The sequence below is a fragment of the Poeciliopsis prolifica genome, unplaced genomic scaffold, assembly GCF_027474105.1.
Source record: "Poeciliopsis prolifica strain line A6 unplaced genomic scaffold, Auburn_PproV2 SCAFFOLD007, whole genome shotgun sequence".
In the NCBI taxonomy this organism is placed as follows: domain Eukaryota; kingdom Metazoa; phylum Chordata; class Actinopteri; order Cyprinodontiformes; family Poeciliidae; genus Poeciliopsis; species Poeciliopsis prolifica.
Genome location: NW_026562382.1, coordinates 5,119,737 through 5,135,244, shown reverse-complemented (window position 1 = coordinate 5,135,244; position 15,508 = coordinate 5,119,737). Strand labels below are relative to the sequence as shown.

General features: G+C 39.8%; 2 protein-coding genes across 15 annotated transcripts in view; both read left to right on the top strand.

The window, feature by feature from the left end:
- The window catches only part of mycbp2 (MYC binding protein 2), a 64,146-nt gene extending 59,155 nt beyond the window's left edge, over positions 1–4,991 (top strand). For all 13 annotated transcript variants that reach the window (XM_055031770.1, XM_055031778.1, XM_055031766.1 and 10 more), the window contains 9 exons: positions 87–215; positions 689–821; positions 973–1,076; positions 2,268–2,456; positions 2,553–2,660; positions 2,792–3,001; positions 3,090–3,197; positions 3,346–3,511; positions 4,035–4,991. In XM_055031770.1, coding sequence (XP_054887745.1) covers positions 87–215; positions 689–821; positions 973–1,076; positions 2,268–2,456; positions 2,553–2,660; positions 2,792–3,001; positions 3,090–3,197; positions 3,346–3,511; positions 4,035–4,150 — 1,263 coding nt within the window. In that variant the 3' untranslated portion in view covers positions 4,151–4,991. The remainder of the gene's footprint in view (positions 1–86; positions 216–688; positions 822–972; positions 1,077–2,267; positions 2,457–2,552; positions 2,661–2,791; positions 3,002–3,089; positions 3,198–3,345; positions 3,512–4,034) is intronic.
- A 1,519-nt stretch (positions 4,992–6,510) lies between these two features.
- Positions 6,511–15,027, top strand: fbxl3a (F-box and leucine-rich repeat protein 3a). Of its 2 annotated transcripts, none has more exons than XM_055031804.1 (5): positions 6,511–6,776; positions 7,939–8,311; positions 8,430–8,552; positions 9,459–9,630; positions 10,898–15,027. In XM_055031804.1, exons 2-5 carry the CDS (start codon positions 7,940–7,942, stop codon positions 11,536–11,538), a joined length of 1,308 nt encoding a protein of 435 aa, XP_054887779.1. In that variant the 5' UTR covers positions 6,511–6,776; position 7,939; the 3' UTR covers positions 11,539–15,027. The 2 variants fall into 2 exon arrangements, with proteins under 2 accessions (XP_054887779.1, XP_054887778.1); XM_055031803.1 differs by lacking the exon at positions 6,511–6,776 and adding an exon at positions 7,125–7,307.
- Positions 15,028–15,508: the final 481 nt, after the last annotated feature.

Genomic DNA, 15,508 nt, shown 5'->3' with positions numbered 1-15,508 from the left:
TGAGATTTATGAATAGGTGTGAAAAGTAAAGTGCATGAGGCTAAATAAAAGGGTAATAATTTATTCCCTTCTCTCCCCATCCACAGCCCATGTGTGACAATCACGATGACGGGGAGACGGCAGCTATCATCCTGTGTAACATATGCGGCAACCTCTGCACCGACTGCGACCGCTTCCTCCATCTTCACAGACGCACTCGCTCCCACCAGAGACAGGTTTGTGTCAGAAGTTTGCTTTAATATCAGTAAATCTGCTAATAAGGTAAAGTTAAGAAGCGATGAGTTTTGTGGCCAAATTATTATCTCCAGTTGAATTTTGTGATTTCACTTCTGGCCCTTTAAATTTCTCTTTAACAACATGATTAAAAAAATAAAAACGGCTTTCAAAGCAGATTTAACAAATCCTTCTGCTGTAAGCCGTAATTATTTATTACGCATATTTCTGAACATGTCAGTCTAAATATTTTTTTCTTTTATAAAGCTTCTTACATATCTGTGCCTAGTCCGACTTCAGTTTTAAACTTCTCAGTGATATGAAAAATGTCAAAGTACAGCTCCATAGTGGTAGTAAGAGGTTAATTCATCACCATGGGATTCCTCTGACTCAAATCCAGTTACCAGCTGATTTCTATCTGGGTGGGCATTGTGTTAGTTCATTGGTTTCAACTTTGTGTTCTTCTGCTCTTCAGGTGTTTAAGGAGGAAGAGGAGGCCATTAAGGTCGACCTCCATGAAGGTTGTGGGAGGACCAAGCTCTTCTGGCTCATGGCTCTTGCTGATTCAAAAACAATGAAGGCCATGGTGGAGTTCAGAGAGCACACAGGTAACTTAGCATAGAGCATGACAATGGGAATCGCTAACATTCTCACGCAAGAAGACTAATAAAATTATAAAATAAATAAATTATAAAATTTCTCAGTCTTTGCATTCTCAGGCTTATGTCTTCTTTCCACTCACGTTTAATATTTTTGCAGGTAAACCAGCATCCAGCAGCTCGGATGCCTGCAGGTTCTGTGGTACAAGAAATGGAACCGAACTGTCTGCAGTGGGGAGCGTCTGCTCAGACCCAGACTGTCAGGTGTGGAGGATTCACTAAGCTCAATCATCCACATTAAAACTATGCAGATGGTTTATTTTAATACCATATACAAAAAAAAAAACATTAGTACTTTTCCCTCGTCCTCCCATAGCCCCCAGAAGAGATCAAGAATTTCTCGCACTTTCTCAATGTAAAACTAATTTTAAAAAAACCCAAAACATTAGAACATACTGATACATTTTTAACTCTTCTGTACAATTTTCCAAGTTTTTTTGTTTTGGTGCATATCAAATTTAGCGTTTTAAGCAATTATAGGTCGAGCTCGGAGCTGTTTTGTAGCTTGCAAGTCAATTGGAAATCGTAAACATATGGTCTTCCTGTAACATAAAAGTTAGAGGTTTGAAAGTTACCTTGTAAGGTTTCTTGCATAACAAATCCTATGGTTAGAATATCAGCTGATAAGAAAACTAATCGGGCAAGGTGATGTTTCTTTTTGCAAGTTTATAAATGCTTTTAGGGGAAAAAGGTGTTTAATATGCAAACCTTCTTTTTTACATTCAACACTTAACGTTAACAGCTATAAAGTATTCAGTTAACATGTATCTCATTCCTGCTGAAGGGGGATTCTGTTGAAGTGCTAAGCTCACATTAACTTGCTTCCTTTCTGTTTTTATATGACCTGTTGATAATTTGTTTCAAACAGGTTTTCTGTTAGCCTCTATTTTTTTGTCCAAACTGACAGTAAGACCTGTTTTTTTTTCTGCTTCATTTCCTGAACTTTTATTAAAATGTTGTGTTTGTTATTGTTAAGTGTTATTGTCAGTAATTTCTATACCTGCTTATTGTAAATGTCATATATAGACACGCAAGGATTTTAACCGAAAAGCTTTTTTCTTTGACCCTTTAATGCAATAATAGTTCAAACACCACATATTTTAGCAAGAAAAATAATTTGAATTACCCTAACCCTATACACAGATTTATAGATTATTAACTATATATTTTACTGTCTACATCATATAGTTTTGCTTAATGGAGCTTCTAGAAAATGTTTCTACAAATGTGATGTTGGTTGAGGATTACAAATACTGGAATAGCGTCTCCCTCTCCACAATAAACTATTTCTAATACATTCATTAATCCAGGTAGATCCAAAAGCCACTAAATATTTTTGCGTATTGTATTGTACTTTGTAAACATCACCACCTCCTTTCCTGTCGACTCTCTCAGGAGTATGCAAAGCTGGCCTGCAGTAAAACTCATCCCTGCGGTCACCCCTGTGGAGGAGTCAAGAATGAGGAGACCTGTCTGCCGTGTCTGCATGGCTGCGATAAGAACGCTGGCTGCCTGAAACAGGATGCAGATGACATGTGCATGATCTGCTTTACAGAGGCTCTCTCGGCAGCTCCTGCAGTACAGGTAGCTTTGAGTTTAGCTTCTATTTTTATTTTAAATATCATGTTTTGGGAGTTAACTTAGTTCGCCTTAACATTAAACTGTTGGTTCTGCTTCCAGCTGGACTGCACTCATGTGTTTCACCTTCAGTGCACTCGACGTGTCCTTGAAAACCGCTGGCTCGGGCCACGCATTACGTTTGGGTTCATGCTGTGTCCAATTTGCAAGGTATTACAGAACACACTTGCTAAAAATGTTGCCATGTCGAGACATGGCGATCTTCAGACTCTACATAGTGTATTTAAAAAGGATTTCATGAAGTTTTGTTGCGTGTGTGTGTTTTTTTTTTTCCTCTACAGAACAAAATCAATCACTCCGTGATCAAAGACCTCCTCGACCCCATTAAGGAGCTGTATGAGGACGTGAGGAGAAAAGCTCTGATGAGACTGGAGTACGAGGGTCTACACAAGAGCGAGGCGATAACTACACCAGGAGCGCGCTTCCACAACGACCCCGCAGGCTTCGCTATGAACAGATATGCGTACTATGTCTGCTACAAGTGCAAAAAGGTCACAAATGACTTTCATTGATCTGATTTTTGACTCAAATGTTTTGCATGGATTGAGGAAAAAAAATCAGCAGTGTCCCTTCTTGTAGGCATATTTTGGAGGAGAGGCTCGCTGCGATGCAGAAGCAGGACAAGGTGATGACTATGACCCCAGCGAACTGATCTGTGGAGCATGCTCGGATGTCTCCAGGGCACAAGTGAGTGAACGATGCCCGTAAAGAATCCCAACTGTGCCAGACAGAAGATCTCGATTAAGACGGGGGTTGCTGCACAAGGAAATGGTTTCTAAAAAGTCTGCGTTTGTCAGAAATCCGCCTAATGTTCTCTCCCGTGTGTGTTTATCAGATGTGCTCCAAACATGGCACAGATTTCCTGGAGTATAAATGCCGCTACTGCTGCTCCGTGGCCGTCTTCTTCTGCTTTGGAACCACACACTTCTGTAACGCCTGCCATGACGACTTCCAGAGGATGACCAGCGTTCCCAAGGAGGAGCTCCCTCGTTGTCCTGCAGGTGACTGAATGGTTTCTCTCGAAAACAATAATATGATGTTACCTTTTCCTCAAAGTTTCAGGAGTCTTATTTTAGCTTTAAATAGTGTGTTTTTCTTTTCTTTTTTTTTTTTTGGTTACCTAAAATATATTTACACAAACGAATTTGAATATTTGTTTGATTTTCCTGATCTGCCATTTTGTTTTGACTTTTAATTGCTCTCCATGAAATGTTTGTGCTTTAGAGTAAAACATTTATCATTTCTAATGACCTAGTGACTTATTGATAATTATATATCTTATACAATAAACATTATTGAAATTACTTTTTTTTTTGTTAAATTAGCATTTTGTTCTCTGACCAATCAGGTGTATGGTTTGTGTGTGTAAGAGATTTGAATTTTACTGTGAGGAAAAGTATCAATTCACGTTTGTGGTTGAAACATAATAGAATACCTAAGTGTTGTTTTTATTGTGATGCCTCCAGAGAAATTGATAAAATAAGCAATGAGGGAAAAGGTTTAGTTGTTATATCTGTGTTACAGGGCCAAAAGGCAAGCAGCTTGAAGGCACCGAGTGCCCCCTGCATGTGGTCCACCCTCCGACGGGCGAAGAATTTGCTCTGGGCTGCGGAGTGTGCAGGAATGCTCACACCTTCTAAACTTTTAAGAGACTCACTGAGAACCAGTCGGTCTACTGTGATTTTTATAGCCGCCACCGTTGCTGCTGCGACTCAGCGATGAAGCTCGGCTCTGGCTTTGAGTCTTCTGGACCGCAGACCAGGTTCCCGTTCTACGCCGAGTTGTCAGGTCTGCTCTTTCCCCAAACATCAGGATCCAGGCTCTGCTGCGAGCGCAAGCTGTCGCTCCTGTCGATTCAGAGCAAACTTAATAATAATAAAAGTTTTTTTGTTTTTTTTTTTTCTCAAAAGAAGAATGGGGATAAAAAGAAAATAACTTGTGACGTGTTTGCATGCAGCCGTTGTAATCCCTCGGCTTCTATAGACGTTGCACACCTTCCAATCACTGAACTGTAACGATGTAACATTGAAGATTAAATAAATTTGCTTTAACGCAACTGAGGATGAGCGTGAGTTTAAAAAGAGGGGAAGGAAAAAACAAAGGAAGGGGCCATATTTCCAGCTTCCTCACTATAAATTTAAAATATTGTTGTATGTAAACATTTTTTTCGTAAACTTGTATAGTATTCCCCTCTGTCAAGTGCATCATGAGTTGACAGACAACAAAAAGGTGAGTTGGTTGTTAAGACTGTTAAGAATATCGCTTTCGGGATGGAAATAGTGTACGATTTATCTAATCTTGTATATAGCGATACTATTCAAAGTAGCTGTATTCCGAAGTTGCTCTCTTCAGTTGTTTGGTATTCTGGGTTTTTGTTTTGAGCCAGAACTTTTAATGAAGTGCAATACTGGGTGTGCCTCCTATTTTGCAGCTGTTTCATCTATGGAATGTATGTCAAATAAAAACCACTGTACATTTTTATACAGTCGTAACCTCCCGCCCCCAGTCCTCGCCCTCCCTCTTCTTAGTGTCGGTTCTCTTCGATTACTGTCTGGAAAAGAGAGTCTCGCACTTGCAGTGAAAGATGGTGGATGTAAATTTTGTTTTCAGCTCAGATAAATACATTTTAAAAAAGCATCAAAATCCTACCTAAATACAAGAAATAATAATAAAATTACAAAAAAGTCTTGATAGGAGTGATGACAGCTGAAGGATTCAAGAGTCCAGTCTTTACACCAAATACAATTGTGCACCTGTATGCGTTTTCCTAGTATGTGGCAAAGAAATTTGGGGGTCAAAGAAGCAGAGTGTGGGGGATTAAAAAAAAGAATAAAAATAAGAAGCAGCTGCTGTTAAATAAGAAGCTTATTACTTGTGAATCTGCTCTGTAATATCTGTGGTGGATGGAGTTGAATGGTAATAAACCAGATTCTCTGTTTCACAAATTATACAATGTGTTTTTCGTTCTTATGGCAAAATACAATTTCTGCTGGGCATTAAATATGCAGACTTTCACTAACGTGCATTCACAATAAAAGAAAAAAAAAACAAGTGGAAAGTGAAGTATGGATTTTCATAGCAAAATATGTAGGTAGCTTTAAGAAGGTTTGGATTTTCATTCCAATCTTCACTGTTCTTTAGAAGAAAAGGGATGTTATTTTTTTGCAAAATGTTACTGAAATTCATTCAGTATTTTAAAATACAACTCAAATGTATTTGCAGAAGCCATGCAGAATGCAAGAAAATCATTTTATATGAGGGATTTAATTAGAAAATGCAGATAAGGTAAATGAAATGCAAACAGAAGAACTCATAAAAATGAGCGAAAGATGCATCACTGGATGCATGTTTAGTACTCTACGTGGTTTACTGTTGGGGTTTTTTACTCGCTTAAAACATGTTCATAACTGCTGCGTTATCACTTAACACATAAAATGACAAGAGACGTCGTTATTTGGATATTTAAAGACATAATTGTGGAATTAAAAAAAGTTATTTACACTTTCCAAGTGACAATTTAATAGGATTTAATTTTTGCGACATCGAGAGCTGCAATTACAAAATCTCTCAATAGACGCTGAATCACACAATTATGACCTTGACGGTCAAAGTTGTGTGTGAATGTCATCCCGATTAAACTCAAGTTACTGAGTTTTTATCACAGAGTCAAAATTACTGTAAGCCTTAAAATGTATGACGTTGGATTCCATGAATATTAATTTGTCCGTTAAAAAGTAACGTTTTACAATCATAATTAACTTTCAAACGTGTTTCTCAACATTGTGACTGAAAGTTTTTCATAGTGATCACTTAACATGTTTTTCTAGTTAAAAATGACACACTAATAGGCTGTAATATACCTGCAAGATCATTTGACCGATGATAAAGGGTCGCACTGTTTTGATGCTCGTTTATTTGTTTATCTGTGGGCGAGTGTTTTACAAAACGAAAGTAGGTTTTTTTGCGTAATCTCGCGAGAATGCCCGATCTTTACCAACAGCCATTTCGCATTACGTTTCCAGTGGAGCGCCGTCGCTGTCAAAACACTTCGCCATTTCAGGGTTAAGGGGAGGAATTAGGTCAGACGAGCGGAGGTGGCAGTTTCTTCTTCTCTGTCATCTGTGTGCTCGGTAATTGGGTTCCGATGCGAGTTATCTGGCTGCTGCGGATGAGTTTTTCCTTCGTGGGCCCGGGTTGAAGAGTGAAGTCGGCTTTCGGATTTCCCTTCGTCCAGCTACTGAGCTAGCTGTGCGTGTAAACAACAAGGTAGGAAGATGCCCGGCTGAGCTGGAGCTTAACGAGTAAATGTCACCTTATCGACCGAGCACGATTGACGACACGTACAATGCGTTACAATACAATGTTGCTAACTTTTATTGAGAAACTGTTCGAGTGAATTTAAAACAAGCTAATGTAAAGTTAGCTAACTGTTACGTTCATTGAGGCTGTCGCCTTGGACAATTTTACATGACAACTTTTGTCTTCGTGTGGCACAAAGTCGAACCTAAAGCTCGCGTCACATGCATTATCTCCAAGTGTCATATTTATAACCGTTGTCACGTTTCTCACGTTTTCTTCCGAAAACGTGACGTCACATTGTCATGGTCACGTTGTGGTTTAGCAGCCAGAAAAATGCTAGCACCTTTTTCACGTTCTGTACGTGAAAGGTGCATGTTGGTCTACAAACCGGTGACTGGTTTTAGCTGTGTTAAATTGCTCCGGTCGTTATGTGTGGGAAAATGGAGTTAGAATTATTTGCTGCTGAATAAGAAATTAGAAAGGAGCCAAAGAAAACATGTGAGTTTTTGAACTGACACAAGAGACTCTTCCCAGCAGATTGTTTCATGACTGGTTGAGGGCGTTACAGTTTAATACTAAAGGATCATCCAGCAAACTCGTATAATAATATAGAAAAGAAAAACAATCGTGTTCCAAAATTGATGACTCAGGACATTTATTGCAAATGTAAATAAAACAGTGGTTTAGTCATCATAAGGACACTTGTATTAGGTTGGTGGTTTACACACCAAGCACGAGAAAAAAAGAAAAAAAGCTCAACAAGTTGACCTGAAAAGTATAAAATGAAAATTTCAAGCAAATCTATCTTGAAAAACGGCAAATTTTGTTGCGAGGATAACTCAGAAAGTTGCAGGTGGGGCATGGACGCTGGCATAGTGACCTTCACTGCATGTCTCCCTCCTCACTCTCAACCGATCAGCTAAAGGTTCTTAGATCCAGAAAGAAAGAAAGAAAACTCTTAGTGACTCAGAAGTGGACATAGCTTTTTGTCAGCATCCAGAAATGCCAAACATCTACCATTAACCAAATGACTTCCTGCTGCTTCTATTTATTATAAATATATGCATTTTTTTAAGGATATTTTCAGAGTTTATATACTGGACTTAAACAGCATGTGTTTATGTTTCAGGATGAAACGGAGCAAAGGAGGAGAGGAGGCAGGCAGCGGTGAACGTCCGCCAGAGGCCTGCAAGAAGCTCCGTACGGAGATGAGCGAGGAGTCGGAGGCTGAGGCAGCCGGTGAGTCTCCGCTGTGTGACTGGTCACTGCTGCCTCAGGAGATCCTGCTGCACATCTTCCAGTACCTTCCGCTGCTGGACCGGGCCTTCGCCTCGCAGGTGTGCCGCGGTTGGAACGAAGCCTTCCACATGCCCGAGCTGTGGAGGTGCTTCGAGTTCGAGCTCAATCAGCCAGCAAGCTCGTACCTGAAAGCCACGCATCCAGACCTCATCAAGCAGATCATCAAGAGGCACTCTAACCACCTCCAGTACGTCAGCTTCAAGGTAAAACTCCAATCCCTGTTGCATATGTCTGATTTTATTGCCATTGCTAAACGCTGACGAGAAAAATGTCGTTTCTGTCCTCCTGAAATGATAGCCAGTCTTTGTTTGTTCTCATCAGGTGGACAGTAGCACAGAGTCTGCAGAGGCAGCATGTGACATTCTGTCACAGCTGGTGAATTGCTCCCTGAAGACCTTGGGGCTCATCTCTACAGCCAGGCCCAGTTTCATGGAGGTTCCAAAGGTATAAGCAGCACCTAACAAGAATTTCCTTTCTCCGTATTAGCCAAGAAAAAGATTAGGTTTTCGGTCAGTTTATCTCAAACCTTTGACACATTTAATTCTCTTAGTCACTTGCTGACAAGATAGTATTTTCAGTATTCCCACCCACAGATAAGGTTCGAAAGTAGCGTCTGTCTCACACACAAACAAGGTCAGAATTTTGTTGTGTGGCCTCAAAAAGAGAACATGATGTTATTTAGTAAACCACTATTTAGTTCTCTGTGCAGAGTGATCTCTTTCTGAACCCTTGAAAAACCCCTTAATGCCGACTGAATGGAACCCTGAAGGTTTCTCAGCACTTTTGGCCACAAAGAAATTGACATTTTTGATTTTATTTTTAATAAAAATATGACCTACACCATTTAGTAAGATTTAAGTTAATGTTAAAATAGATTTTTTTTTTTTAAATTGAGTCATTATCTTTATTCTATACATTTTAAACTTGGAATTTTGTTTTTCTTTGTGATTTCGGTTTTTGTTTATTAATCTTACCTTTTGACAGTAACATTAATAAACAATAATGTAACAATAATGGTGATGAATCTGTTTTCTACTTTTTGACACAGTGATCTGGGGTTTTTTTCCGTGCTGCACTGGGATTGATCTGGAAAACTTTGAAACACTTCACCAGCATAGTCGTGTTTCTAAAGTCAGATTCTGTCAACATTTTCCTGTCATCACGAGTAGCTGTTAGCGTTCACACTGTAATCAGTGTTCTATGCGTAGCGTATGAAAACGAATACAGTTACTTCAGCAGTAATGGAGCGTCATCAGTGTTCCTCTTTAGAGCTGAATTGTTGAAATCTATCTCGTAAGAAAAAGCTCACTACATTCAGTTTGAGGAATGACCGTATTTTTGCTTCCTCAGTCTCACTTCATCTCGGCGCTCACGGTGGTGTTCGTCAACTCCAAGTCGCTGTCCTCGCTGAAGATCGACGACACGCCGGTGGACGATCCATCGTTGAAGGTGTTGGTGGCCAACAACAGCGACACCCTAAAGCTGCTGAAGATGAGCAGCTGTCCTCATGTGTCCCCTGCAGGTACGTTGTCTTTAAGAGATATTGTTCTTCTTCTTTTTTTTTTTTTGTTCACATCACAGCCACTAACTTCCAGGCATTTTATTGGGATTGTATGCAAGAGAAAAGCACAAAGTAGCATAGTGTAGGGTTGCAAAGTGTCAACAAAATGACTAGAGTTTTCTGATTTGTTTTACAAATAAAAATCTGAAAATTATAGCCTTCTTTCGGGTTCCTTTATCTCGTGCAAACTGTTTCCTCTTGAGTCACCTAATTAGTAAACACAGACTACCGTCTTATAATTTATTCCCATCGTAAATACAGCTGGAATGTGAAGGGCCTCAAAGAAAGTGTGAGTAAACGTCATAGAGTGGCACACCTGTTAGTCACATATTATACAAATCTGGCCCTTATTAAAAAGGGGCATTCCTAGAAGAAAGCCATATTAAGTCCAGTTAACAACAGGCAGTGGGGGACTTGGCAATCATGTGGAAACGGAAACACAATTAAACTTTTTGCCAGTTTTCTTTGCTGTAACAAAAACACAACACTGAAAATCCTCCCAGAAACATCCGCCCCGTGGTGAATCATGGTGTTTGCTACGTTATGCTTTGATGATGGTTTTATATGGGTGGAAAAAGGGATGGTGCTAATTATAGGACAGCAGTGGGTGGAGTTAAAGCTTCCATCTGGACAACAACCCAGAACGCAGAGAGCTCCAAAAATGGGACAAAATCTTATTTGAAAAAGTACTGAAACAATAATTTTGAAATAAATATTTGTATTTGTGGGAAAAAACAAACAAAAAAACATAAAATTAGTCTGAAGCGCAGAATCCCAATAAAAAAACATTGACGTTTTTGGTTGTAACGTGACAGAAACATTTAAATGTTCCCGACCTTTGAAGCTTTGAGTAAATGGCTTTTTAATAATTTTGGTTTGTTTTATGTGGGTGTTCATTATTCCTACCAGTTTAACTTCCAATCAGGTCTAAATGTCCATCGGACATATTTGTCCTTTTTATTCACAAGACTGCCTTTCATTTGGTTTTTGGAGGCTGCACTTTTCTTCTCTAACGCGTCTTCATACTGTGGCGGTAATTATGAAGGGACTTGTTCTGTGGTTTCTTGCTGTGACATACATTTTCCTGGAAGGGTTTTCGATGCTCTGTTGATTCAACCCACAGCTTTCCTGCCAAACACAATGAGCCGTTTTGTTCTCGACACAAAATTAAAACCAGGCCAGAACAATTGGCGGAATTGAAAATAAAGAATCCGGTCTGTGCTTGCAGGGATCCTGTGCGTGGCAGACCAGTGCCACGGGCTGAGAGAGCTGGCGCTCAACTACCACCTCCTCAGCGACGAACTCCTGCTGGCGCTCTCTTCGGAGAAACACGTCCATCTGGAGCACCTGCGCATCGACGTGGTGAGCGAGAACCCGGGCCAGCACTTCCACACCATCAAGAAGAGCAGCTGGGACGCCATGGTGCGCCACTCGCCCAAATTCAACCTGGTCATGTACTTCTTCCTCTACGAGGACGAGTTCGTCCCCTTCTTCAACGACGAGATCCCCGTCACGCACCTCTACTTCGGCCGCTCCGTCAGCAAGGAGGTCCTGGGCCGCGTGGGCCTCCACTGCCCCCGCCTGGTGGAGCTGGTGGTGTGCGCCAACGGGCTGCGGCCGCTCGACGAGGAGCTGATCCGCATCGCCAAGCACTGCACGCAGCTGTCCGCCATCGGCCTGGGGGAGTGCGAGGTGTCCTGCAGCGCGTTCGTGGAGTTTGTGAAAATGTGCGGCAGGAGGCTGTCCCAGCTGTCCATCATGGAGGAGGTGCTGATTCCCGATCACAAATACTCCCTGGACGAGATTCACTGGGAGGTGTCCAAACATCTGGGCCGAGTCTGGTTCCCGGACATGATGCCGACTTGGTAGGAGCTGAAAAGCCGCTCCGCTGCAGTGAACTGCGAGGTGCCAACTTGACGAGCAAAACTTCTCTGAGTGTCTATTTGGAGTAAAAACAAAAAATGGGGATGTCATGTGATTCTATCTGAGAGCCTGAAACAACTCTGGAGTGAAACTCAGAGCGGCCGGAAGAGCAACAACAACATGCCGATTTAAATGGACTGGGGTTGAAACGATTAATCGTGATTAATCTATTATTGAAACAATTGTCCACTAATATAGTGATTGATTAACCGGACTACGCAGGTTCTACAAAAGGCCAACATATTCACAGCGGTTAATTAAGCCAAATATGTACAAAAAATATATATACATTTTGCATTTAAAATAAAAACACCTTTTTCTGTAGCGATGCTTTAGCCAAAACTCAAGTGGTGTAGTTTTAGCTTCACCCGGTTCAGATTTACAAAAGAAATTCTACAGTATTGTAATTCAGGCAATAAAATGTTTATTTTCTTAATTAAATATGAACTTAATTATTTGTCTTTTTGCATCTTGTAATGTATTTCTAATATTGTATAAAAAAAGAGTTTATGGGTTAAATGATAAATTTGTAAAATGTGCATATTTTTTTATCCGACTAATCGTCAGAATAATCAATTGACAGATTACCAAAATAGTTGTTAGCTGCAGCCCTGATGTGGACATTTTTCCACTTTATGCATCAGGAAAGATGTCAATATGTGTGCGTCTGCAAGCACAAGCTCAGGTGTGTTTCAACACGTCAAACGTTTTGCAGGAAATCCGCTTAGATGCATCGTTGCATGTCGTTACACTACCACTCGGCCTACATACTACGCTCTGTTTAGACGCCCTGCACTCTGAAAACAAAACAGCTTTTGAGGTTTATGAATTACAAAGAAGGCAACAGATGGGGATTTTTGTTCTTTTAGATGATGCCGAAGGAGTTTTTCAACGCTTTTAACGGAAGCAGCGGGAGCTCTGTTTTTTCTTTTTGCACTTCATGAATCGCAAAACGTCTCGTTGCAGATGTCCGATGTCGGCAGAGAGCAATGTGTAAATACGATTGATATTTGTGATGTGAAAGTGTACAGTGTTCAGTAACGTACCTGAATTGTATTTGTTTTTGTGCATCACACACTATCTGTATATTTGAGACACTTTTTTTTTTTTTTTTTTTTGCTTGTGTTGGTGAAAGGTTTTTTTTGTACAGTGAGAGATGTTTTCTACGCACCTTACACAGAAACCAAATGACAGCTGGGCCGAACCGAGTGGTCACGGCCAAATAATGCATTTTTGTATTCATCCGAAGCGCTGATCAATCAGATACAGTATATTAAAATAATAAGGCTATGATGAAAGAAGAGAAGCAATCGATTTACAGTGTCTTGCGAAAGAAGTGCATACCCCTTGAGCTTTTCCACATTTTGTCACATTATGATTTATTGATAAAGAGCAACACAAATTAACATTTAAATTCACAGGTCAAAGATACAAAATTCTTTGTTATAAAACTCTGAAATCTGAACAGTGTGGCGCGCATTTACATTCTGCCTCCCTGAGTTTATAGTTAATTAAAAACTTGCAGCTGCATTGCACAGAGGTGGATTCTGTTTAGTAATCAAGTGACTTATAAAGTTTTTATTCAGGGGCACTGGAGTGACAGCAGGCGCCACACTTCTCAGATTTGTATTTGTAAAAGATGATGCTCACAGTCTGACAGTGTGAAAAAGCCGAGGTCGTATGAATGCTTTTACAAGCCATCGTATTGTGCAAATCGTGATTGTGTCCAGAAGTGTCGGTGCACGTCGGCGTGCCTTCGCTCTTTCCGCTCCGTTTGCTTTGGAATTAGCAATATAATAGTCAGCAGCTGTTGACGCTAAATGCATGTTGGGAACGCAGAGCTCAACCCCTTTTTTTTTTCTTTTTTTTCTTCTTTGTCTCTCAGGTTTCAGTTTTTACCTTCTGCAATTTGCCCGGTAAAGCTCTACATCCTGTCAGTCTCGCATACCAGCCTCCCTCTTATTACTAATGTTTTCTTTAATAGCACCAAACAGGAGCAGCAGAGTTATTCTTTGCAAATAAGTCTGCTGCTGTCTCCCGCGTTCATCCTTTACAGTCAGAAGAGATGTGGCAAGTCAGATGAGTGGAACGTATTTTTCTTTTTCCTTTAAGAAGGAAGTTGAATTCACTTGTATATAAAACGCTGTGTGTTTGATTATTTTGAATAGAAATGTACGTATTTCTTTATTTCACCCTGTCGGGGTTCAACGTTTGCTCAACCAGCAGCTCTTTGTCTTTTGTAATACCGGAGTCTGAATTAAGATGAAGTAGTTGCCTTTTTTTTCTTTTTCAGATAGTAAAGCCTTGAGAAGTCACGCTTTGTTGTTAATTATTGCGCTGAACTTCATTTGTGAGTTCGCATTGAATGCAGTTCAGCAACAAGATCATTGTTTATGTTCTACACTTCTGGTTGTTGTCATCGTGGTATCGTTGCAGACAGGCGGTCCTCAAGTTCACTATGACGGTTTTCACAATACTTCTGTCCTTAAAAAAATGTAAGGAATTGAGTGGTGGTCTCTCTTCTGCTGTGGTCCCTACATCTTGTTAATATGTTGTTGATTTTTTTTTTTTAAAACAAAACAAACAAAAAGAAAATCCACTATATTGCTAAAAGTATTTGTTTTTTGACAAACTCAGCTCCAGTTTACTTTTGCGCCAGATTCAAAAACCTCTGGATGAGTGATTTTTAGCGTGGAATGGACAAAATTCTGATTTCAGCCTGTTTGGACACCTCAGTGAAAATTGTGAGTCAAATTTCCACGGCCAACATCAGCGTCGGGCCTCACAAATGTGCTTCTGGAAGAATGTCAGTGCCTCTATAAGATTTTTCTTCTTCTAAACCTGGGAAGTGTTCCTAGAAGAGTTGAAGCTGTTGGTCTCAAAAGTTGTCTTGCATCATATTAAACCCTAAGAAATTGATCATGTGTGACTGAGGGTCCACAAGTGAATACTTTTGGCAATACGTAGACTAAAACGGAGACATTTCAAGTCATTATTAGACTCTTGGTATCAAATCTCACTGAAGTAAGTAGCTGTACCGTCTGTGTTCATGTCATCGATACGGTAACATATCACCTGATTATTTTTGGATTTCGTGCTGGGATTTTACTTCATTTAAAGGAAATGGCTACTTTTTACTGTCGCCTTCATCTGAATACTCAGCTGACTCTTTTCGAGGGAAAATTATTCATCTTGCAATTTAAGTACCGATCAGAAAATGTTTTGATCTCCGTTTTGTTTAGAGAGTGCTCTATTTAAAGTTTAGGAAAACTTAACTGTTAATGGTGTTTTTTTTTATTATTTTTGCTTCTGTATGACAAGTGATTATGGAAAAGAAATACTTTGTCTACTTTGCTTTACTGGTCACTTGTCTTTAATTTAAAGGTATTGTTTGGGACTTGTGATCTTCTCCAGAAATAAACAATTGTGAATGTACTTGTTGCACCTTGTGTTTTGACATTTCCAACAGTGACTAGCCGTAGACAAAATGCTACCCATTTGTGAATTTATTATTCATAGACTAAAATATTGTTTATTTTGCCCGTTTTTTGGGTTTTTTTAAAATTTATTTTCTTTTCATTGATGTAAAACCAAGTCGTAGGTGTGAATTGGGCAAAAAGAGCAGACCGTCCATGTGATGACCTCATCTGACATTATGGACTTCCTGTTTTGCTGCTGCATTGCGTAGCCGAAAGGGCCAAAGAGCACGCGACATCAGCCACAGTTGTAAGCATTTTTTTATTAATCAGGTTAAAAAGTCAATAAGGTATCTTTTCAGACTGTAGAAAAAAAGTCTTTGTACTCTGTGTGCTGATAATGTGATATGAAATAAATCTTCAAAGACCGATTGTAGTTTTCAAAGGAAATGATGGGGCTTAGCAATAATTTTAAAGCAGAAGACACAACAGGCAGGATT